This window comes from Balaenoptera borealis, assembly GCF_965194805.1.
Source record: "Balaenoptera borealis genome assembly, chromosome: 2".
NCBI lineage: Eukaryota > Metazoa > Chordata > Mammalia > Artiodactyla > Balaenopteridae > Balaenoptera > Balaenoptera borealis.
In genome coordinates, this window is record NC_138867.1 from 181,373,226 (window position 1) to 181,396,186 (window position 22,961).

At 57.3% G+C, this 22,961-nt stretch overlaps 1 protein-coding gene across 1 annotated transcript in view; it reads left to right on the plus strand.

Moving 5' to 3' along the window:
• Nucleotides 1-22,961, plus strand: part of PTPRS (protein tyrosine phosphatase receptor type S) — a 121,486-nt gene that overhangs the window by 87,310 nt on the left and 11,215 nt on the right. The window contains exons 7-23 of the mRNA XM_082379269.1: nt 707-976; nt 2,466-3,047; nt 4,098-4,231; nt 4,491-4,635; nt 10,097-10,402; nt 11,772-11,965; nt 12,113-12,139; nt 14,254-14,371; nt 15,999-16,607; nt 17,060-17,157; nt 17,772-18,025; nt 18,909-19,002; nt 19,108-19,323; nt 19,806-19,963; nt 20,479-20,490; nt 20,669-20,781; nt 22,303-22,350. Coding sequence (XP_082235395.1) covers nt 707-976; nt 2,466-3,047; nt 4,098-4,231; nt 4,491-4,635; nt 10,097-10,402; nt 11,772-11,965; nt 12,113-12,139; nt 14,254-14,371; nt 15,999-16,607; nt 17,060-17,157; nt 17,772-18,025; nt 18,909-19,002; nt 19,108-19,323; nt 19,806-19,963; nt 20,479-20,490; nt 20,669-20,781; nt 22,303-22,350 — 3,378 coding nt within the window. The remainder of the gene's footprint in view (nt 1-706; nt 977-2,465; nt 3,048-4,097; nt 4,232-4,490; nt 4,636-10,096; nt 10,403-11,771; nt 11,966-12,112; nt 12,140-14,253; nt 14,372-15,998; nt 16,608-17,059; nt 17,158-17,771; nt 18,026-18,908; nt 19,003-19,107; nt 19,324-19,805; nt 19,964-20,478; nt 20,491-20,668; nt 20,782-22,302; nt 22,351-22,961) is intronic.

Here is a 22,961-nt window from a genome sequence, read left to right on the forward strand (position 1 = left end):
AGTTTCTCATCTTTTCCTTGAGGGCCCCCCGGGGAAGTGGGCGGGGCCCCGGGTCACCAGAGGGAGTGAGGATGGGGGGCTGACATCCTGGTCCCCTCTGCCTCTTGGTCCCAACTCTTCCCATGACCTCCCCCGCCCCCCCCCCCGCCCCGTCCAACCTTCCCAGAGCCCCCCGACCCCTGCAGCCCGAATCTTCCGAAGCTCCCCAGTTGGGAGAGCGGGCGGAGGGGCTGCTCCCCGAAGCCACGTCTGTCAGCAAAGATGAGAAACGGCTGATAAATTTTTGTGTTCCTAACTGTGCTGTGGACCAGCCACTCTGGTCTCTGAAACCCTGTTGCTATGGAATAATGCTTCATGTCTCTTTTATTATATATCGATATATCTCTCTCTATATTGTTTGTGAAGTACCTTCCTTTGAAGTTTTGGTTTCTTTGTGTTGGAATTTGGTTTTTTAATTTGTTTTTTTTTGTTGTTGTTATTTTCTTTCATTTGGAAGAAAAAATTTCAACTGGGGGGAAGGAAACAGCCCTGTTTATATTTAAATTGTTTTCCACTTTTTTTTTTTCCTTTTTTTCTTTCTTTCCTTCTTTCTTTCTTCCTGCTTTTCTTTCTTTTCTCCCCTGCATTCCGTCTCCCCATCCCCCCAACCCCCTGCATCTCCCTCCCCTCCCCCACCCCTACATCTCCCACCCACCCCATCCCCCAGTCCGCCGCGTGGCTCCACGGTTCTCCATCTTGCCCACGAGCCACGAGATCATGCCAGGTGGCAACGTGAACATCACCTGCGTGGCTGTGGGCTCGCCCATGCCATACGTCAAGTGGATGCAGGGGGCCGAGGACCTGACGCCTGAGGATGACATGCCCGTGGGCCGGAACGTGCTGGAACTCACAGACGTCAAGGACTCTGCCAACTACACGTGCGTGGCCATGTCCAGCCTGGGCGTCATCGAGGCCGTGGCCCAGATCACAGTGAAATGTAAGCAGGGGCCATGGGGCATGGGGGAGGCAGGTCGGACCTCATGTGTAGGTGGGGGGTACGGGTGGAAAACCTCTGAGTTACTCTTCAGGATTCAGTCCTTCCTGGCTGTGAAGAGGACAGTCAACAAACACTTATTGGTGACAAATTATTCTGGGCCTGGCCCCATGGAACGAGACTCAGTCTTGCTCTATTGGGCTCACGGTCCAAAGTGGGAGATGACACGTAGCCCGGCAGCTATGATGCAGACTGATTAGAGCAGTGATGGGGACTATGTAGCACCACTCAGACCCGCAGAATAAAGGTTCCAACTCCCAGGAAAGCTAGGTCGGGGAAAGAGTAAAAGTTGAAAAGGGAAACAGGCTGTGCAAAACTCAGAGAGGTAGAGCATTGGGGGGTGGGGAGGGATTACAGATTCTCCTGATGTCTCAAGTTTGTGGCGAGATTCAGAGGAGGGTGCCCCCAAATAATTTTTCTAGCTTTGTAACAGGGGCCAGCAGACTACAGCCCATGGGCTGAATCCGGCCCTCCACTTGTTTTTATATATAAAGCTTTATTGACACCTGCCCATTTGTTCACACCTGGCTTGTGGCAGCTTTGGGGCTACAGTGACAGAGCTGAGTAATTCTCAGCAAAGGCCATGTGGTCTGCAAAGCTGAAAAGATTTACCGTGTGGCCCTCTGCAGGTAAAGGTTGCCGAGCCCTGCCCTAGGGCCATAGAAAGTGTCAGCATCAGCTGGTGTGTTGGTCATTTTGCTGAGGGATTGAACTTCTTCTGGTGCATGCTTCCTGGGGCCTGTGTGATATGAGATCTTGGGCCAAGTGGGAGAGAAAGTCACAGTTTTATCCAGGTGCTGGGGACACACTGTAAACCAACCTCGGTCCCTGCTGGTGGGGACAACATACAAACCTGGTCATGACGTACCATCAGGCAGTGATAAGAACTGGGCAAGGGCACCTTTAGCCAGGGTGATGAGGGTGGCCTTAAGCCATCTGGCCATCTGAGCATTCCAGGGGCAGGGAACAGCAAGTGTGAAGTGTGAACAGACAGAAGGGCCCCGTGGCTGAGCAGAGTGAAGCACAGTAAAGCACAGAGAAGAGCTGTAGCCCAGGGGCCGCCACTGTTTCCTTCAGAAGTGACTATGTTTCTTAAACAGCCAATTTTTTTTTAAGTAAAAATTTTCAACTTTACGGGCCATCTAGTCTCTGCTGTAGCCACTCAATTCTACCATCATAGCACAGAAGCAGCCAGCAGCGATACATAAGCATGGCTGTGGGCTGATAAAACTTTATTTACAAAAACAGGTGCCAGCCCTTGGTCTGTAGTTTGCCAACACCTGCTATAGATGGTGGGCTAGGGGTTGTTAGGCCCATGGTTGCCACCAAGGAAATGAAGGCTCAGAGAGGGCAGTTGTGTGACTAAAAGTCACACAGCCTTTGGGGTCTGCAGCCAGCGTGCCCGATGTGTGACCTTGCCTCCCACCCACAGCTCTCCCCAAAGCCCCCGGGACCCCTGTGGTGACAGAGAACACAGCCACCAGCATCACCATCACGTGGGACTCTGGCAACCCAGACCCCGTGTCCTACTACGTCATCGAATATAAGTCCAAGAGCCAGGACGGGCCATACCAGATCAAAGAGGACATCACCACGACGCGTTACAGCATCGGCGGCCTGAGCCCCAACTCGGAGTATGAGATCTGGGTGTCAGCCGTCAACTCCATCGGCCAGGGTCCGCCCAGCGAGTCGGTGGTCACCCGCACTGGCGAGCAGGCCCCTGCCAGCGCGCCCCGAAACGTGCAGGCCCGGATGCTCAGCGCCACCACCATGATCATTCAGTGGGAGGAACCCGTGGAACCCAACGGCCTGATCCGGGGCTACCGGGTCTACTACACCATGGAGCCCGAGCACCCCGTGGGCAACTGGCAGAAGCACAACGTGGACGACAGCCTGCTGACCACCGTGGGCAGCCTGCTGGAGGACGAGACGTACACCGTGCGCGTGCTGGCCTTCACCTCCGTAGGCGATGGGCCCCTCTCGGACCCCATCCAGGTCAAGACACAGCAGGGAGGTGAGATGCCCGCGGGAAGCACAGCTTCGTGGGGCGGTGGGGCAGCAGGTTTCGGGGCTGTCCCACCAGAGGGAAGGAGGCGGCCATGCGGTGATGTGTCTCCCAGCATGCAGCCGGCCCATCTTACCTGGAAGCTACCACGTGGTTTATCTGGCCTGCATGGTGCTTTAAAGTATTTTCACGCCAGCGTTGCAAAGCGGGAGGTTGTCCTAGAAAACCCAGATTTCTGGCTACCCTTGGAAAATCCGATTTGGCAAGCCCATAGGGCTACAATCGGTCGTCCGATGGCATCCAGATAGATGCCGCCGCCGGCTGCATCTGAGAAAAGGGGTGTGGTTTCCGTTCGCCTCCCTCTTCTCTGTTAACTGCCCCGGCTCCCATCCATCTCTGAGTTTGAGAACCGCTGTTCGCTGCTCTCACTGGAGGGATCCATGCCGCCCATTTTGAAATAATAGAAAGTGTGCTAACCCAAAGTCTGTGAGCTGGTCTCTCACCTGCTGGGGTGAAGGACGTGGGGTAAGGGTGTGGAGCATTTAGGTGCGTGGGGCCCCAGCTCTCTGCAGGTTTCTGGGCTTTTTCTTATGGACTCAGGCTTTGGAACCTCAAATCCAGGAAGAGTCAGGCAGCTGTCCAAGCAAAGGGACAGGAGGTTTGGAACTCTGCTGCTGTAAATCAGATACAGGGTGGAGATCCACATTCCAAATTATGGTCCCCACCAGTTTTCTGTTTAACTGGGGGAATGGGGAGGATGCTGGGGTGCGTTGAAAACGGGATTTTTAAAAATGTTTTCCCGCTGGCAGCAGAGAGGATGGGGGGATTGGGGTGGGCAGCTGACAACGAGGGGCGGTAGGGCATCCCTGGGAAAATAAGAGAAATAAGAACAGCGGAGAACACTCCAGAAGCATCCAGAGCCTAACAAGCCCTTCCTTTTAGGGTGGTGCTGAGCTTCACGGGGCCCTTTTTGGGAGAATGGGAACCTGGTGGGTTGGATACCCTATGCGGGCCCAGGCCTCCCCCCAATGCCAGTCCTCTTCGCCCCCTCCCCCGCAGTGCCTGGCCAGCCCATGAACTTCCGGGCCGAAGCCAAGTCGGAGACGAGCATCGGGCTCTCGTGGAGCCCCCCGCGGCAGGAAAGCATCATCAAATATGAGCTCCTGTTCCGGGAAGGCGACCACGGCAGAGAGGTGCGTGGGGGGGTTGGGGGGGGGAGGCGGGCTGGCGCTCGCCCCCGGCTCCCGCTCTGGGCGACTCCCTTGTCTCCCCGAGCCTGTGCCGGAATGTCTCTCTTCCCCCCTTCTCTTTGCCCCTGTCCGTTGCTAATTTTTCCACCTCTCACTCTTTTCTCCTTCTCCATTTCCATCACTCTGTGAGGTCTGTGTCTGTATCTCTCTGGTTTCTCTCTGTCTCTCTCCATCTCCGTCTCTCTCCCCACCCCGCCCCCAGGTCGGGAGGACCTTCGACCCGGCCACGGCCTTCGTGGTGGACGACCTCAAGCCCAACACCGAATATGCCTTCCGCCTGGCGGCGCGCTCCCCGCAAGGCCTGGGCGCCTTCACCTCGGTGGTGCGGCAGCGCACGCTGCAGTCCAGTAGGTGTCTCGCGGACCCCGCCCTGACCTGGGGGGGTGGGGACCTGGCCGGCGCCTGCGCACTGCCCCGGGCGGGGCCTGCGCAAGGGTGGGGGGCGCCTCCGCCCGTCCCGCTTCGCTCCTCCGCCTCGGGCGCGCTTGCATCCACGCTGCGCCTCGGTTCCCCCACCAGTGCAGTGAGGGGCTCACCCGTGGGCCCCGCAGGCTCCAATTTCTCCATCTCCCTGGGGTACAGCCGTGGCCGGTTTCGCTGATGGCACCTCCTCTCTCCTCTGCCTCTCCCGGATTTGGGGTTAGTGGAATGGCCACGTTACGCCCATCTCACAGGTGTTTGGAGGGGTCTGTGACGCCGTCACAGCTCACACCCCATCCTTCCGAGAGAGCAGAGGATGCAGAGACGATCCTACCTCCCCAGATGGCCCTTCTTGCCCCCAAGACTGGGTCCCCATTGCCAGGGGCTCGGGGGCGTGGGGGAGTCAGAGCTGATGCCAGGTTCTGGGGGGGAGCGCAGGACCCCCAAAACATAGGGCCCTCGAATTCCTGGAGTTCTTCGCTGTGCCCGCCTGGCCTCCCTGTCACAGAGTCACCTTTTGGCCAGAACACTGCAGCGGGCTCTGGGCCACACCGTGGCCCCCGCCGCGCCCTCCCTGCCTGCTCTGAGCTCAGGGCCTAGGCAGGCCCCTCCGACCGCCGCCTCCCTGCCTCCCCCTCCTCCCTCTGCTCCCTCTTCTCTGCTCAGTCTGGCCCAAGTGGCCCCCGCCGTGACCCCCCCCTTTCTTCTTCTCCCCTCCCCCTGCTCAGTCAGTCACGGGGTAGCCACCCCAGGCCTTGTTCCGGAAGCTGCCTCAGTGTTCAAACCTTCAAGCCCCCGCCTCCCCCGCCCCCGGGCGTGCGCACACAGGGCGTCACGGGTCAGTCCTGAGTGACAGCAACTTGGGCCGGGGTGTCTGAGCCGCTGGGATCAGGGGACTTGGAGACACAGCACCCCACCGTCACCCCCGGCCCCCTCCCTTCCTCCCCGCCCCACCGGGGCCGAGCCGAGCGCTCCGCAACTCACAGGAATGTTTGTGCGTGAGGCGATCAGTGAGGGTGTCCTGTGGCTTGGGTGGCCACGTGAGAGACTGGCACAGGTGCCGCGAAGGTGAGTACGCGCTGGTCTCTAGCGGGTTCACAAAAACGGCCCACCCTGCGTGCCCCCTAGCCTGTGCCCCGTGTGCCCCAGCAGCTCTGGGCTGTGCAGACCGTCCAGAGCCCAAATTCAGTCCCCTAAACTCTCCACCCCGCTGCCGAGAGGCACACCTGCCCAGGAACGTGGCATCCGGAACCACGCCCCCCCACCCCCCAACACCCCCCCCCCACACACACACACCCCCCGCCCCGTGTGCGCATCCACACTGCCCCGCACCCTCCCAACAAGTCACGCAGGTTTGGCCGGATTGTGAAGGAGGCGGCCTCCAAGGTCCCAAGGTCGTCGAGAAAGCGGCTTTGGCCCAGCCACGCGAACCTCCGAACCTCCGGGGCGGCCCAGGACAGGGAGTGGGGGAGAAGGGACTCCCCACTTCGCACCCGAAGACGGGTGGGGCCCGAGAGATCTGGCAGCCGAGACGCAGGGCCAGGCGTATCCCCCCCGGGGAGTGCGGGCTTCTTAGGCTGAACTCAAGGGTAGGTGGAGGCCAGACCGCTCAGCCGTGGGTCTCCCCAGACACCGTCCCACCTTCCTGCCTCGTCGGCGCCAGCCCGGAACTGCAGCGTGCCCACACTGGGGCCGGAGCAGGGCTGCGTGCCCGCTGGCGGCCAGAGACCCACCCAGAGCTCGGTCTGGCCTTGTAGCGCAGCGCTCCGCCGTTCCCTCCCTCGTAAGAAAGTCTTTTAAGTTAGCAGTTGAAGAGTGGAAGGTAGGTAACCAGACTGGGAGTTTTCTGGAAGGCGCCTTTCTTTCTTTTATTATGGTTTTTCTCATCGTCATCACCATCATCGTTGTTTCTTCTTTTATTATGGTTTTGGTTTTATTTTTCCTTCCCCTTTCTTAGCGAATCCATTCCTTCTGGCACATTCCTCGGTTGGTTTTTCCACTCCTGCTTGATTCCCCCCGGGCACTTTTGGTTGGGGTGGCTGGTCAAGAAATGGGGGAGGGGACCCCCAAGTGTCTATTTCCGGAGGAGGGAACCCCAGTGTTTCAATTTAAGTGAGGCCAGAGAGTCATTCTGGTGGCAGTAAGCCATTGGAGTGGCCTCTGGGGTCTCTGGTAGCCTGATGTCTTTGAGGATGGGGACCTCTGATTCATCTCTGGGTCCCAGACCCTAGCGTGGGGTGTGCACATAGTAAGTGGTCTGTAAACACATGCAGTGAATAAGCGCGGCTAGCATGATGGTGAAGGTTCTCTATGCCTTGACCTCAAGCAAGGCCAGTTACCTCTCTGAGCCTCCCTCCAGACGAGGCGGCCTCTAGGGTCATGGGCATTTGAGGGGGTGTGGCTCCAGCCATCCTCAGCTGGCCTGAGCTGATAAAGGCACAGGCTGAGGTCTGAATTCCCAGCCTCAACCAAGACAGCCCATGGACAGCAGCTGAGCCTGGCTTCAAGGCCTGGCTCGCGCCGCGTGCCCTGGGGCAAGCCACTTGCCTTTTCTGGGCCTCAGTTTCCTCACCTGTAACATGGGAGGTGAGCACCCAGAACGGGTGGGCCCTGGCACCCAGTAGGTGTACAACCAATGATAAAAGAATGCCAGGCAAACCAGGTGGGCTTTGAAACCCATTTCCCCACCTGGAACATGGGGTGGCGGTGGAGGGGTGCTAGTTCCAGCCACGTAAGGGGGTCATGAGAATTAAATGAGGCACAATCAGTGGGCCGTATTTTGAGTCTGCAGAGGGCCTAGGCTGCTGGGTGTGCAGAATATGCATAGAACATGAGGATTATCTACCGTAATGCTCTTAACACAGGGCCTGGCCCATAGTAGGTGCTCGGCACATGGAGACTATTACTGATACTCCATAAAGCCCTTAACGCACACAGTTCGTGCTTAATATATGGGGAGTATCACTGTTGTTTAACAAAGTCCTTAGCGAGCTGCCTGGCACACAGTAGGTGCTCCATAAATGGCAGCTGCCATTTTCAGTCTAAATATGGATTGGCAGGGTGCTGGGCACAGAGTTGGCAGTCCATGAATGGAAGCTACTAGCAGCTTGTAACAAGCTCAACCTGGTGCCAGGTACACAGTAGGTCCCCGAAACATGGGGGCTACAGTGATTGCTCTGCAAAAACCCTTGGCACAGTGCCTGGCATCCAGTAAGCGGTCAGTAAGTGGCACTTCAAAGAGGTTGGCCTGGTGCTAAGCACATAGTAGGTGCTCAGATGGGAGCCACTGTCAGTCTGGAAGGGCCTAGCATGGTTTCGTTTTTGCTCCAAACATGAAACTGTTGTCTGCAAGGTTCTTGGAACTGTGTGTGTAAATAGTAGGTACTCAATAAGTAAGAACTATTACTATTTTTGTATAAGGTCATTAGCACAGTGCTTGACACATAGTAGACGCTTCAAACGTAGGGACTATTACTGTTATCCAGTAATAACAGGGCCTGACACACAGTAGGCCCTGTTAAGAAATGAGTACTAATGTTCTACATAGTCCTTAGTATAGTACCTAGCATGTTGTAGGTACCTAGTATGTGGGCACTGTTTTTCTGTTTCAGTAAAGACCTTAGCACAGTGCCTGGCATGCAGTAGGCGCCGCGTAAATGGCAACGGCTACTTTTATCTTCAGAGGGCTGTTGCAGTGACCAGCCCATAGTAGGTGTTCAATAAATGAGATGTGCTATTGATCTGCAGTGGGCTTAGGTTGGCATCAGGTGAACAGTAGGGGCTCAAAACAGAAGAACTATGAGCTACTAAAACTTTGGCACACAGTAGGTGCTAACTGTGGGCTGTGTTATCTATAAAGCCCTGACCCAGTGCCATCACAGTAGGTCCCCAATACACAGGGGCTTTTTATTATTACTCTGTATAGCCCTTGGCATGCTAACTGGCACACAGTAGGTGCTCAAGACTCAGACATTGTTTTCTTTGCAAGTGAGGCCAAGAAGTAACCACAGGGTTGCCCTCTGGGGTCCCTGGCAATACAGGCGTTCAGTAAATAGATGCTCTTACTGTTAACCTGTGAAGCTTTTAGAGACACGCCGAGCACATAGTAGGTGCCCAATAAATGGGGCTTTTACTGCTATTCCCCTGACACACAGTAGGTATTCAGTAAATTAGTGTTTACAGTTATTCCATCCCTGGTGCTGTGCCTGGCACATAGTAGGTGCCCAGTAAATGGAGCTTTTGCTATTCTTCTGGCACAATGCTTGGCACACAGTAGGTGTGCGATAAATATTTCACTGTTATTCTGTGAAGCCCTTGGCATGATGCTTGGCACATAGTAGGGTTCAATAAGTAGATTTTTCACCTGCCATTCTGTGCAGCCCTTGGCACCGTGCCTGGCACATAGTAGTTACTGAATTAATGGGGCTTTTATTGCTTTTGCATTTGGCCTAGTGGCTGGCACATAGTAGGTGCCCAGTAAATGGAGCTTTTGCTATTCCTCTGGCACAGTGCCTAGCACACGGTAGATGTTCTATAAATAAGTACATTTACTGTCATTCTGCTCCTGTGCTGTGCCTGGTGCACAGTAGGTGTTCACTAAATAAGTACACTTACTGTTATTCTGTGAAGCCCTTGGCACGGTGCCTGGCACATAGTAGGTGCCCAATAAATGAGGCTTTTATTGCTGTTCTTCTGGCACAGTGCCTAGCACACAGTAGGTGTTCAATAGATAAGTACATTTATTGTCATTGTATTCCTGGTGCTATACCTGGCACACAGTAGGTGTTCAATAAATAAGTACATTTACTGTTGTTTTGGCACCGTGCCTGGCACATAATAGGTGCCCAGTGAGTGGGGCTTTTACTGCTGTTTCACTTGGCATGGTGCCTGGTACATAGTAGGTGCCCAGTATAGGGGACTTTTATTGCTATTTCATTTATCACCATGCCTGGCACATAGTAGGTGCCAGTAAGTGGGGCTTTTACTGCTGTGCCACTTGGCATGGTGCCCGGCACATAGTAGGTGCCCAGTAAATGGGGCTTTTACTGCTGTTCCACTTGGCACGGTGCACAGCACACGTGCATATGCTCCTTGGGAACTGTGGCTACCCTCTCCCTAAGACCTACTGTGTGCCAAGTGCAGCCCCATGTGGTGAGTGCAGCGTTCTTGGCCAGCCCTCTCTGCCCCCATCCCCACCCGCCCACCCACCCGCCCATCTCACCTTTGGTTGACACCCGCTTCTTTTGGGTTCGACTTCTCTTTGGTTTGGTTCTGTTTTGTTTGTTATCATCTTCTTTTTTATTTTCTCTTTCCCATCCTCTGTTTCCCCACCCCCTCCCCGCCCATCCCGCCTCCCTTCCCCACCCCCACGTTCTCCCCCCCCAATAGAACCGTCAGCCCCCCCTCAAGACGTTAAATGTGTCAGCACGCGCTCCACGGCCATTTTGGTAAGTTGGCGCCCGCCGCCGCCGGACACGCACAACGGGGCCCTGGTGAGCTATAGCGTCCGCTACCGACCGCTGGGCTCAGAGGACCCGCAACCCAAGGAGGTGAACGGCATCCCCCCGACCACCACCCAGATCCTGCTGGAGGCCTTGGACAAGTGGACGGAGTACCGCATCACGGCCATCGCTCACACAGAGGTGGGACCAGGGCCCGAGAGCTCGCCCGTGGTCATCCGCACCGACGAGGACGGTAAGCACCGGCCCCGGCCTGGGACCCCCGGGACCCCCAGGCCCCAGCCCGGCCCCTGCCTTGGAGCCTTCTGTCCCTGGAAAACTGGGCTGGCTGGTGGTCAGAAGGTATTGGGTTGGCCAAAAAGTTCTTTCGGGTTTTTCAGTAAGATCTTATGGAAAAAACGGAATGAACTTTTTAGCCAACCATAGAAGCCACAATCAGGAGAGGGAGACAAGCGGCCATCAGCCTCCCCAAGCCAACCCGGGCTCCTTGATCTTGGAATTCTCTGTTCTGGACCTTCCGGGCTACATTTTCTCTCTGAGCCTTGGGCCTGGAACGTTAAGCGGGGAGCCCTGTATTTTGGTCCGGTGGTGGAAGCCATGGAAATGGAGTGTAGGAAACAGCAAGCAGCACTTGCAACAAAAATTATGGTCCCTGACCCCAGAAACCTGGTTTTTTAGACTCTAGGGATAACCTGAGATTTGGAGCTACTTGGGTCTGAGCCATCCTACCTAGAAAGTAGGTAGATTGCGTGCTGATGATGGTTAACCACCAGCTCTCTGGGGCATAGAGACTGATTTGTAGCACTGGCCGATTTCTGTGGTGTAAATATTCCCACCGTAGCCGAGCTAGAATGTTCTAAGATGCTAGTCACACAGTAGAAGCTGGGGGCATGGGGGAAAATGAAGCAGGCAGCTTCCCCAATAAAATTGCAGGAAACCTGGACCAGCTGTTTTCTGAGCCATTGGCCTAGAAGTTTCGGTTGGCAGCCCCAACATTTTGTCCTAACCATGGGGAAGAAATGAAGCGGTTCTTCACGCCAGGCCTTGGGGTGGGGGCAGGGTGGGTGGCGAGGGCTCTGAGCTTGGGGGCTGGCTGAGAAAGCGCTCCAGTGCGGAGTGGGCAGGCTGCACCCTGGAGTGTGTGGGAGCGTGCAGCTGGACTGCCCGGGTTCCCATCCCGGCTTTGCCTCTTGATAACCCTGTGGTCCTGGGATCAACTCTCTGTGCCTCGGTTTCCCCATCTGTAAAGGGAGCATAAGAACCCCTGTCTAGAAGGGATGCTCTGAGTTTGGAAGCGGTGTGGGTAAACCTCTTAGAGTGGGGCATGCACGGCCTGCTCATGTCTTGTGGCCCTGGGCAGGTGACCTAGGCTCTGGGGGACCTCAGCTGCCCGTCTGTAAATGGGGTGCACCATCAGGGCCCCCTCCCCGGGCTGTGGGAAGCGTGAAGGAGGTATTCCCTCCGGGCCAGCGGTGAGCGCTCAGAGCGCCGGGTTAACCGGCAGTCACTCGGCACCTTGGCATCGGTCAGTGGCGCTGCCCGGGGCAGGGCTGGGCACCCCAGTAACGGCCCCGCCCGCCCCTCCCCTCCCCCCAACCCGCCAGTGCCCAGCGCGCCGCCGCGGAAGGTGGAGGCGGAGGCGCTCAACGCCACGGCTATTCGCGTGCTGTGGCGCTCACCCGCGCCCGGCCGGCAGCACGGCCAGATCCGCGGCTACCAGGTCCACTACGTGCGCATGGAGGGCGCTGAGGCCCGAGGGCCGCCGCGCATCAAGGACGTCATGCTGGCCGATGCCCAGGTGGGCGGGGCTCCGGGGCGGGGCCTGGGTGGGGCGGGGCCCGGGCCCCCTGCGCTCCCGCCCTCTCGCTGCTGCTCTGTGTTTCTCTCTCTTTGGCTACTCCGCTCACCTCCTCCTCTCTCCCCTGCCGCCTCCTCCCGCGCTCAGTGGGAGACGGACGACACGGCCGAATATGTAAGTAGTGCCCCCCTGCCACCCCGCGCCGCTGCCATGCTCTTCCCGCGGGCGGGCTGTGCAGTGTTGTGACCCCATCCCCCGCACGCCCCTTGTAAAAGGGTCTCCTCCCCTGGGCCCCCGATGCACACACCTAGTTACCTCTTGGAGCTAGCTGGCAGCCTCGGTTTTGCATGATGCACATGGGCTTCTGCTGGGGACCGCAGAGGTATCCATTCTTAGCTGAATGGCCCCTGGACTCCGCTGGCCTCCTGCCTCCCAACTTCCCTCCTCCAGCCTAGCTCCCGGCCTGGGTCTTCTCCACCACACCTTTGCTCCAGCTGTTCGACAGCGTTAACCAACCCCCTCCAGCCCACAGCCTCCCCTGTTGCACCCAGGCCTGGCAGATCCAAACTGAGTCACTTTCCAGCCTAGCCTGACCCTTCTGTCACCTGACTCAGCCCTACCTGACCTCAAAGTTTCTCTCTTAGGCCAAAGTGTCCCCTTCATTCTGGCCCTGGCGTGATGAGAGGGGTCAGTGGGCCCCAAGTGGGAAAGGAGGCCTGCAGGAGGCCCTGAACCAGAGTCAGGATTGCTGTGTGACTCTGGGCAAGTCGCTGCATCTCTCTGGGCTGTCTTTCTGCCCCTAAGATAGGGGCCACAGGCTCTTCTGACAGCCCCAAGCCTGATGTTAAATTGACACGGCCCCACCCACTCCAGTAGCTCTGCTTCTCCCCCGCCCCGCCCAACCCCAGTCTGGGGGGAGGTTCCCACATGGCTCCAGCTCAGACCCTCCAACCCACCAAGACCCCAGGAAGGACTGAATGTGAGGCTCAGGGGCAGGAGACCCTCTGTTCGTGCATCCTGCCCCCCCTCCTCATGCTCCTGACCTGGGGCCACCCCGGAGCTCCCAGGCATGCCGGACATATTTGTGGGTGTGCATGTGTGGGAAACATGGACACGCGTGTGACTGTGTGAGGGTCAGGGTGCTCTGTCATTCACTGAATGAGCAGCGATTTACTGAGCACCTGCCGATCCTGTGCTAGGTGCCGTGGATGTGGCGGTGACCAAGACACGCCAGAGCCCGTTTTCCTGGGGGTCACGGTTCAGGGGAGAGGGATGTTACTTGCAACAAGACACAAATACGTGTCTAGTTACAGCTCTGGTGGGGACGGGGCATAGATAGTGGTGTAAACGCTTGAACAGCCAGCTGTCGGGTGGGCGCAGTCCTGACTGGTAGCATTTGCCGTTTTCCATGGTGTAAATACTCCCACCGTGTCGATTTCAAGCTACCTACCAGATTTGTGGTAGCTCGTCATTGTATAGTATTTGTATCACACAGATATGAGACAGAATAGAATAATGTCGAGGACATAGATAATAGTAAACGTGATAAAATAATGACGGAGGGGTGGGTTTTGAGTACTTATTACCTTTGTTTTTATATTTATTTGATCGTACGTTTATATAATTTCATTTATAATAACGGCTGTTTAATAAGTGGCTTGCAAATTTTCTGAAAATTCGACTGTTGGCTTTCAAGAGCTGGTATAAGGAATCTCCAGCACACCAATGGATGTAGTGGAGACAGGGTTCGGGTGGGGGGGGACACAGTCAGTGCAAAGGCCCTGGGGCAGGACCATGTCTGGTTGGAGGAGGGATAGCAAGGCAGTCCCGTGTGGCTGGAGCAGAGTGAGGGAGGGAGGAGGTGAGGGCAGGGAGGGGACAGGGGCAGGTCGTGCAGGGCCTTGTGGGCGGCAGAGGACTTGGGGTGGTGCGAAGGACTTGGGCTTTTGCCCCCAGGGAGACCAGAGCCCTGGAGACCTGACTCAGCTGCTCACAGGCACCCTCTGGGGGCCACTGCAGGGAGGACAGAACGGGGGTGGGGCAAGAGTGGTAGCTGGGGACCAGAGGGGCGGGGACTGCACTGGGCCAGGCGGTCCATGACAGATGTCAGACCACCTGTGCCCATCTCAGCATGGACGTGCTACATGTCGGGGTCTGTGCATGAGCTCGGGTGCACGTCTCTGCCCGCAGATTGGGCCCCGTGTCTGCCTTGCTTGTCCCTAGCATGGGGAGGAGGGTGGGCAGCCCTGGTTGTGTCACTGATTCCCCACCCCTGCCCCTGCCCGCAGGAGATGATCATCACAAACCTGCAGCCTGAGACCGCCTATTCCATCACGGTAGCCGCCTATACCATGAAAGGAGATGGCGCTCGCAGTAAACCCAAGGTGGTAGTGACCAAGGGAGCAGGTGCGAGACCCTCTATGGCCCCTTTGCCCTCAGAGCATCCCTGCAGAGTTCTTGAGCCCCTGTTGGTGGGGAGGATGCGCCAAGCGGGAGGAACAGGGAGAGCAAAGGTGTGGGGCTGCTCCAGAGGATATTAAGACCCAGTGTGGTCCAGCCCCGCTCAGCTCTAGCCAGATGGAAACCTTTAACAGCCAACTCTTAACTCCTCACCCTCTGCCTCCTGTTCCCCCTGCCTGGATACCCTTCTCCGGGCTGGCCGTCTCCTCTGCATCCTTTGGGTCTTTGGTTAGTCAGCACCTCCTCAGGAAGCCTTCCCCACTCACCCCCGTGCCACGGTCTTGGTCAGGCCGCCTCTCTGCACCTCTCCTGCCCCCAGCACCCCGTGCCTCCCCTATCCCAGCTCTGATCACCCCAGGCGGGTTGTCATTTCAGGGTGGTGTGCCCATCTCCCCTGCTGCACCCTGAAGCCTCCTCTCCTGGCAGCCCTGCCTCAGTTTCCCCCTCGGGCCCCTCCCATCAGTCCCAAGAGGCTGGTTTTTCACCAGCCAGACACAGCTGAGTGAGGAGAGAGAGACAGCCATGAAAATGTAAGGGGGGAGGGTATTCTAGGCAGAGAGCAGAGCCCGGGCAAAGGCTCAGAGGAGGGAACAAGCTTGGTGTGTTCGAGGAACAAAGGCCCCCGTGGCCTCCACCCCACTTCCTGCACCCTCCATGCCTCACTGCTGACCACAGAGCCTGATGTTCAAGGCCTCCCAGCTGGACACAGCACCCCTCCACACTGCTGCCAGCCCATGCCCCTACCGTTCCCTTCGTCTGCCTAGTCTCTGTGTCCTCCAGCGCCCATGTCACCTCTTCCAGGAAGCTTCCTGTGATCTGCCGTCCTTTCTCAGGGACTTTACATTAGAGCCATGCTTGCTAAGCGGAACCTGCTGCATACACTGTGACTGTTCACACCACCATCCATTAAAGGTCCTGATAAGTCCTGCAGTGGAGAGGCCTGGTTTCATGTGTAGAGCTTCAGCACTGCAGGGCTTCTCAGGGCCTTGACACCTTGATCACTACCCAGACTGTGAGAACCGTGGGGGCAGGGACAGGGTTTTGGACACTCCTCCGTTCCATGGATATTAATCAGGTGCCGGCAGGAGGCAAGGGGTGAATAAATGAGGCAAGAGCTGAGTGACTTACTAACAGAAGAAGGAGAAACATAGATGCGGGCCTGCTGTGACATCTGTTAATGTTTTCCTTTATCGGGTCCTATGAGTCCCCTGCTTCCTCGCTGTTCCTTGCACTCACCCAGCACAGTTTCACCTCAGGACCTTTGCACTGGCTGTTCCTTCTACCTGAATCACTTTTCTCCCCAGACCTCCCCGCGGCTCCCTCCCTCACCTCCTTCAAGTCTTTGCTTCTGAGCGAGGCCTTCCCAAGACCGCTTTTAAAAATTGCAACCCCTTGGGAATTCTCTGGCGGTCCAGTGGTTAGGACTCCACGCTTTCACTGCGGAGGGCCCGGGTTCAATCCCTGGTCAGGGAACTAAGATCCCACAAGCTGCACGGTGTGGCCAAAAAAAAAAAAAAAGGGCAATCTCACCCTGTGCTCCCAGGCTGACCCCGGCCCTGTATCCCCCCCACAGTGCTGGGCCGCCCCACCCTGTCGGTGCAGCAGACCACCGAGGGCAGCCTGCTGGCACGCTGGGAGCCCCCGGCCGGCACCGCCGAGGACCAGGTGCTGGGCTATCGCCTGCAGTTCGGCCGCGAGGACTCGTCGCCCCTGGCCACACTGGAGTTCCCGCCCACTGAGGACCACTACACTGCGTCGGGCGTGCACAAGGGCGCCACGTACGTGTTCCGGCTGGCGGCCCGGAGCCGAGGCGGCCTGGGCGAGGAGGTGGCCGAGGTCCTGAGCATCCCCGAGGATACGCCCCACGGCCACCCACAGATCCTCGAGGCGGCCGGCAACGCCTCCGCCGGCACAGTCCTGCTCCGCTGGCTGCCGCCAGTGCCCGCCGAGCGCAACGGGGCCATTGTCAAGTATACGGTGGCTGTGCGGGAGGCCGGCGCCCTGGGCCCCGCCCGAGAGACCGAGCTGCCCGCGGCAGCCGAGCCGGGCGCCGAGAACGTGCTCACGCTGCAGGGCCTCAAGCCCGACACGGCCTATGACCTCCAAGTGCGGGCCCACACGCGCCGCGGCCCCGGCCCTTACAGCCCCCCCGTCCGCTACCGGACGTTCCTGCGGGACCAAGGTAGGCGCGCGGTGATCCCCGCACCAGAGCCGGACCGGGCCTCGCGCCCACCCCCACCCCAGCCCCCTCCCTCTCCCCCGCCCAGGTAAGTGGTCACTTTTCTGCTTCCTCGTGGACGCTCAAGGCGAGTCCGGACCCCGAGGCTCCGGCGTTGGCAAAGGTGGGACACACCTAGGTGGCACGGCCGCCCCCCTACACCGCCCCCAGCCCACCCCGTCCCCCCCCAACCCCCCTCCACCTCCGCCTTCTCTCTGCAGCTGCGCCGTCTCCCGCGGCAGGGACTTGGAACAGGCAGGGCCGGGCCAGGGCCAGGCAGTAAGGCCACGGGCACAGCGGACGACAGGGAGCGCCTGGGCCGCCCCACACACAACCCCGTCCCCCCGCTCCCCCCGCCCCCCAGCACTCACGGGACCTCTCCTTTGCTCTTTCCCGCCTGCCGCTGCCTGGCACAGTCTCGCCCAAGAACTTCAAGGTGAAGATGATCATGAAGACGGCGGTCTTGCTCAGCTGGGAGTTCCCCGACAACTACCACTCACCCACGCCCTACAAGGTGCAGCCTCCCGACGAGTTGGGGGGTGGGGCTTGGCCGGGGTCGGGGCCTGGTCTGGAGTCGGGGCTGAGTCCAGGGCTCGGGGTCAGCTGGACTCGCTGCCGGGTAGGCTTGAGGCTCAGTCTAGAGTTGGGGCTTAGTCTGATGTCGAGACTTATTAGTCTGGGATCAAGGCTCAGTCAGAATTGGGGCCTAGCCTGGGATCAGTCCCAGGGGTTGAAGTTCATTCTGGGTTTGGGGCTCAGTAGGGGATTAGGGCTCAGTCAGAGCTGGGGCTTAGCCTGGGATCGGGGCTCAGCTAGGATTCAGGCTCAGTGTCTCAGTCTAGGCTCAAGCCTCAGTCTGGAATTAGGGCTGTTTAAGGATTGGGACTTAGAGCCGGGACTTGGCTGCGATTATAGCTCATCCTGGGTTCGGGGCTCAATCCGGGGTTGGGGCTGAGTTTGGGGTCAAGACTTAGTCTGGGATCAAGGCTCTGTTGGAATTGGGGCTCAGCTGGGATTGAGGCTCAGTCTGGGGTCACAGTTGGCAGGGTCAGGGCTAAGTCTGGGATCCAGGCTCGGTCAGGACCAGGGGCTCAACCCAGAGCCCTACTGAGCTGGCCCGGCCCACAGATCCAGTACAATGGGCTCACGCTGGACGTGGACGGCCGCACCACCAAGAAGCTCATCACGCACCTCAAGCCCAACACCTTTTACAACTTCGTGCTGACCAACCGCGGCAGCAGCCTGGGTGGCCTCCAGCAGACAGTCACTGCCTGGACCGCCTTCAACCTGCTCAGCTCTAAGCCCAGCGTGACCCCCAAGCCCGACTCCGATGGCTACATCGTGGTGTATCTGCCCGACGGCCAGAGCCCTGTGCCCGTCCAGTAAGCTCAACTCGCCCCCCTCAGGGATTTTGCACCCCTCCACCAGCCAGCTCTGTGACTGGGGCCAGCCGCTTGACCTCTCTGTGCCTCAGTTTCCTCACCTGTCTGTAAAACAGAGATCGCATCAGCCCCACCCTGTGTGGTTCCCCTGAAGGTCCAGTGCTTCTCGTAGATGTTGTCACTAAATGTGGCCTCGTGTCTGCTCCTTGAGCATTCCCTGACGCCCCCATATGCCTGACCTTATACTGGTTCTAGGTTCCTAGACTGGTGGGGAGGCAGAGCTGGACACAGACACCCTCAGTCCCATGGTGTGGCAGTGAGAGGCACCAGGGCTGAGAGTCCCCAGTAAGGAGAGGATGACTCTGGGAAGCGGGGAAAAATCGAGGATTACAAGACTGTGTGGGCATGGAAGCTGGGGTTTTGAAGGATGTGTAGGAGTTTGAGAAATATACAGTTGACCCTTGAACAGCATAGGTTTGAATTACATGGGTCCACTTATATGCGTATTTCTTTCAACAAGTACAGACTACAGTATTACACGATCTACGGCTGGTTGAATCCACAGATAGAGAACCGTTGATACAGAGGACCAACTGTACTTATATATGGATTTTTGACTGCTCAGGGGGTCGGCCCCCTTAACCCCCATGTTGTTGAAGGGTCAACTGTAATTGCACAGGGTAGGCTTTCTAGGCAAAAGGTACAGTATCATCAAAAGCCTGGAGGCTTGAATCAGGAACTATAGTCCTATGTGACTGGGGCCATACGCCCATTGTATGAGCAGAAGGGAAGATTCAGAGAGGGACAGCTCCCCAGCTCAGCCCCAGATAGCATCCCTTGGTCATGCTAGTAGACAACCTCCCATGACTCCATCTCCTGATAGGAACTACTTCATTGTGATGGTGCCACTGCGCAAATCTCGTGGTGGCCAGTTCCTGACCCCGCTGGGTAGCCCAGAGGAAATGGACCTGGAGGAGGTAAGAGCCTGGGGCCCAACCAGTGGGGCCCAGACATGTCCCAGCTTTCGTGAGCCCAGTTGCTCCCAGCCAGGTTCTGAGCAGCCCACATCTCTGTTCCCACAGCTGATCCAGGATATCGCACGGCTGCAGAGGCGCAGCCTGCGGCACTCACGCCAGCTGGAGGTGCCCCGGCCCTACATCGCGGCTCGCTTCTCAGTGCTGCCACCCACCTTCCATCCCGGCGACCAGAAGCAGTACGGTGGCTTTGACAACAGGGGCTTGGAGCCTGGCCACCGATACGTTCTCTTTGTGCTTGCTGTGCTGCAGAAGAGTGAACCTGTAAGTCCCAAATGGTGTCTGCCCATATCCAGCCACACCCACTGAGTGAGGCAGGCCAGTCCCTAGGGCCCTGACCTCAGAACCAGACACAGATCTTCCTAACTGTGGTCAGAGTTGGGCAGAGGGAACGGTTTGAGGTTGAGGGTATCCCATAGGGAAGGTTTTTTAGAGGAAAGGATTTTGGAACTAAGGCTTTGACGGATGTGTAAGAGTTCGGTAAAGGAAGGGCATCCCACAGTTTGCATGTGCAAAGGTCTGGGGTGCAAGAGGAGCAAAAGGGATTTCAGAGTGGCTGAAACAGGAAGGGGGAGAGTGAAGATTGGCAAGGGCCAGGCCATGCAGGCCACCAGGGTCAGGGTTCTTGGGAGCTGCAGGAGGGTTTAGAGTAGGGGATGGACATGGATTTGTGATTGAGAAAGACCCATGTGGCCACCGTGAGGAGGACGGGCACTGATGGAGGTCCCCCCACCCCATTCCTGCAGACATTTGCGGCAAGCCCCTTCTCAGACCCCTTCCAGCTGGATAACCCAGACCCACAGCCCATTGTGGATGGCGAGGAGGGGCTCATCTGGGTGATCGGGCCCGTGCTGGCTGTGGTTTTCATCATCTGCATCGTTATTGCCATCTTGCTCTACAAGAAGTGAGCCCCCTGCCCCCCCACCACTTGACAGGAGGGAAGTCTTCTTAAAAAAGGAGAGGGGTCTGGAAAGATCCAGCGGGGAACAGTCATCTCAGAGGATCATCGCAGAAGCCCTGTATGGTCCAGACAGGGAAACCAGGGCTCAGAGAAATTAAGCCACCTGATCAAAGTCACACAGCCTGGGAAATGGCAGGGCTAGGGTTCCAACCCAGCCAGTGATTTGACTCCTGTCAAGTCTGGCGCTCCACTGGGCAAGATTTGGGGTGGGGGCTGCCTCTGTCCAGTTTAAACAAGGTCACGTGGGACATGTCCCAGCTTAGAAAGAGAGGGCTGAGATGTTATTCCTTGTGGCGGGGGACCCACGCAGGAAGGATTAGCCCCATTTTCTGGAGGAGACCGAGACTCAGGAAAAGAAAGCCACCCACAGTCACAGAACAGGCCCCTGATGGCCAGCACACCCTCACCTGTTTTCTTTCCCCCCCTCCCCAACTCCTCACCTGTGTTTTCGGGAGCAGTAAGCCTGACAGGTAAGAACTGGTCCTGCCCTTTGGAGGCCAAGGAGGGGAACTGGGGTGGCGTCGTGCCTGTTGGGTGAGCGGGCGCCTGGCTGCTCCAGCCGTTGCACACGTGTCTGTGCGTGGTCGTGGGAACCCCAGTTGTGCGCAGCTGGGTCACATGTTCGCGTGTCTGCTTGCTCCTACAAAGTAAACGCAAGGACTCAGAGCCCCGCACCAAATGCCTACTGAACAACGCCGACCTCGCCCCCCACCACCCCAAGGACCCCGTGGAAATGAGACGCATTAACTTCCAGACGCCAGGTATGTGCTGATCCCAGGTGCCATGGACGACAGCGACGGGGTGGGGGAGGGGAGAGGTAGCGTAGGGAGAGAGGAAGCTGCCACCTCGGTGGATCCCGAGGACTGCTCCCACTGAACTGTGCTTGGTACGATTCAGTTCCTAATTCCCAAATTCCTCCGTGGCTCTGGGTTTGGAACTGTCGTGGGTTGATTCTGCTTACAAGCAAAGGAGGCTTTTGAAGAGTTGCATTTAACTGGTGGCTGCTGTCTTCTCTGGGAGCTTAAAGGACATCTTCAGACAAAGACAAAAGCAAAACTTTTCTGAATCCTCATTTCTTCTGGCAGAACGAGCTCTGCTTCTGTTCACACCTCTAGTCTTAAGGCCACTCAGTGGTGGGTGGTAGGGTTTTTCCCACATTCCCCAGGGACCTGCCCCTAGCAAGGCGCAAGAATTCCGCCTCCACCACAGTCTGTCTCTCTCCCCTCCATGGCCGCAGATGCTCATGTTCTCCCTGCCTCTTTATAGTTCCCTGTAGGTTAATAGGATTCAGCCGAGTTGCCTGCCATGCTTGGTGGGAGAAGTGAATCAGGATCTTGCCCTTGATCATCTTCATGTGCAGTGATCCTCTCATTCCCTCACCTCCTCCCTCTTAACGGGCTCATGCCAGCTGCTTCTCACCAAATAAGGAATTTTTAATTTAACTGATGGCTGCTGTTCTCCTTATGAGCTCACAGCGTGGTAACGTCTGTCTCTCTGCTTGCACCCAGCTCTTCACTTCTTGTCTCTGAACTCGTTCATATTAACTCTTTCCAACCAGATGGAGATTTTTAAACATTTATATTGAACTGATGGCTGCAGTCCTCCTGAAGGGCTCATGCATATAGCCTTGCATGCTATTCTTAACATATTTATTTCTCTCTCTTTTCTGCTGCTGGACTGTCTCATGTTAGTTCCATGTTTATCCAAACGAGGATTTTGATCATTTATTTTAACTGATGGCTGCAGTCCTTCATAAGAGATCATGAAAGGTCTCATGGCACCCCTGATATACTTCCTTCTCTTTTCTGTCTCTGGACTAGCTTATATCAATTCTGTTTCCATCCAAATGAGGATTTTAAACGTGTATGTTTAAGTGATTGGTGCTGTCCTCCTTAAAGGTCATGGCATGGGCCCGTATGTCCTTCCCCTGCCCCCAAGTTTCTCCCTCACCATCCTGCCTCTCCTCCAAAGTCCCCTCTGCTGACCCCAACAGGGGACCCAAGGCCAGGTTGGTCTGGGGGGACGTGTTGATAGAAGAGCCTAAAGCTTTGGGATCTTTCCGAAGTCACAGCTGAAAATCAGGACTGGCCGGTGTCCAGCCGGAGGGGTGCACAGCAGCTGCTGTCGGTTCTCTGGTTGGGGCCCAGGCGGCCGTGTGTCCCTCACTTGTTGCTCTGCCCTTTGCGTCTGTCCGCCGGCTGCTGCGCGTGCACCCAGCGAGGGGCGGGGGGAGGTGGCCTCCCCGCGTGTTTTCATTTATTTATTGTTTGCTGTTTCTGCAGATTCAGGCCTCAGCAGCCCCCTCAGGGAGCCGGGGTTTCACTTTGAAAGTTAGTTCCTGTGTCTCTCTGTTCTTAGCTTCCTTTCGCCCCTGTTTGTATTTCATCCTTGGTTTCTCCATCCCGCCTCCTCTCTCTCTGCCCACCTGTCCTGCGCTGGCTTCTCGGGGGTGGGGGGGGCGGGGGTGTGGTCTGCCGGGCCCTGAGGTCGCGGGTTGTGACTGCGTGTGTGTGTGTGTGTGTGTGTGTGTGTGTGTGTGTGTGTGTGTGTGTGTGTGTGTGTAAGAGAGAGAGAGCGAGCTTGGGAGCAGGCGTCTAGGTGAGACATATATGTACATGTAAGTATCGCCCATGTGATAGGGGACCCACCAAATGGACACCAGCCTCAGACCCCTTAGCTGTGGGCTCTGGGGCAGCACCCAGGGTGGCGGGGGACACGCAGGGGCTCAGAACAACAGCTCTTCACCAGCTGGCTCAGCACATCTTTATCGGTTTAACACCAGTGCTTCGGTGCTGGCGTATAGCTCTCAGTCTCCCTATAGCTGCAGAGCGAATGTGTGAGCGCATGCATGGCCACCAGGCCCCAGGAGAGGAGAGGACAGGGGTCTGGCAGGCTCAGATATGGGGAGGAAAGAGCCAGGCCCACCCCACGACCTCCAGCC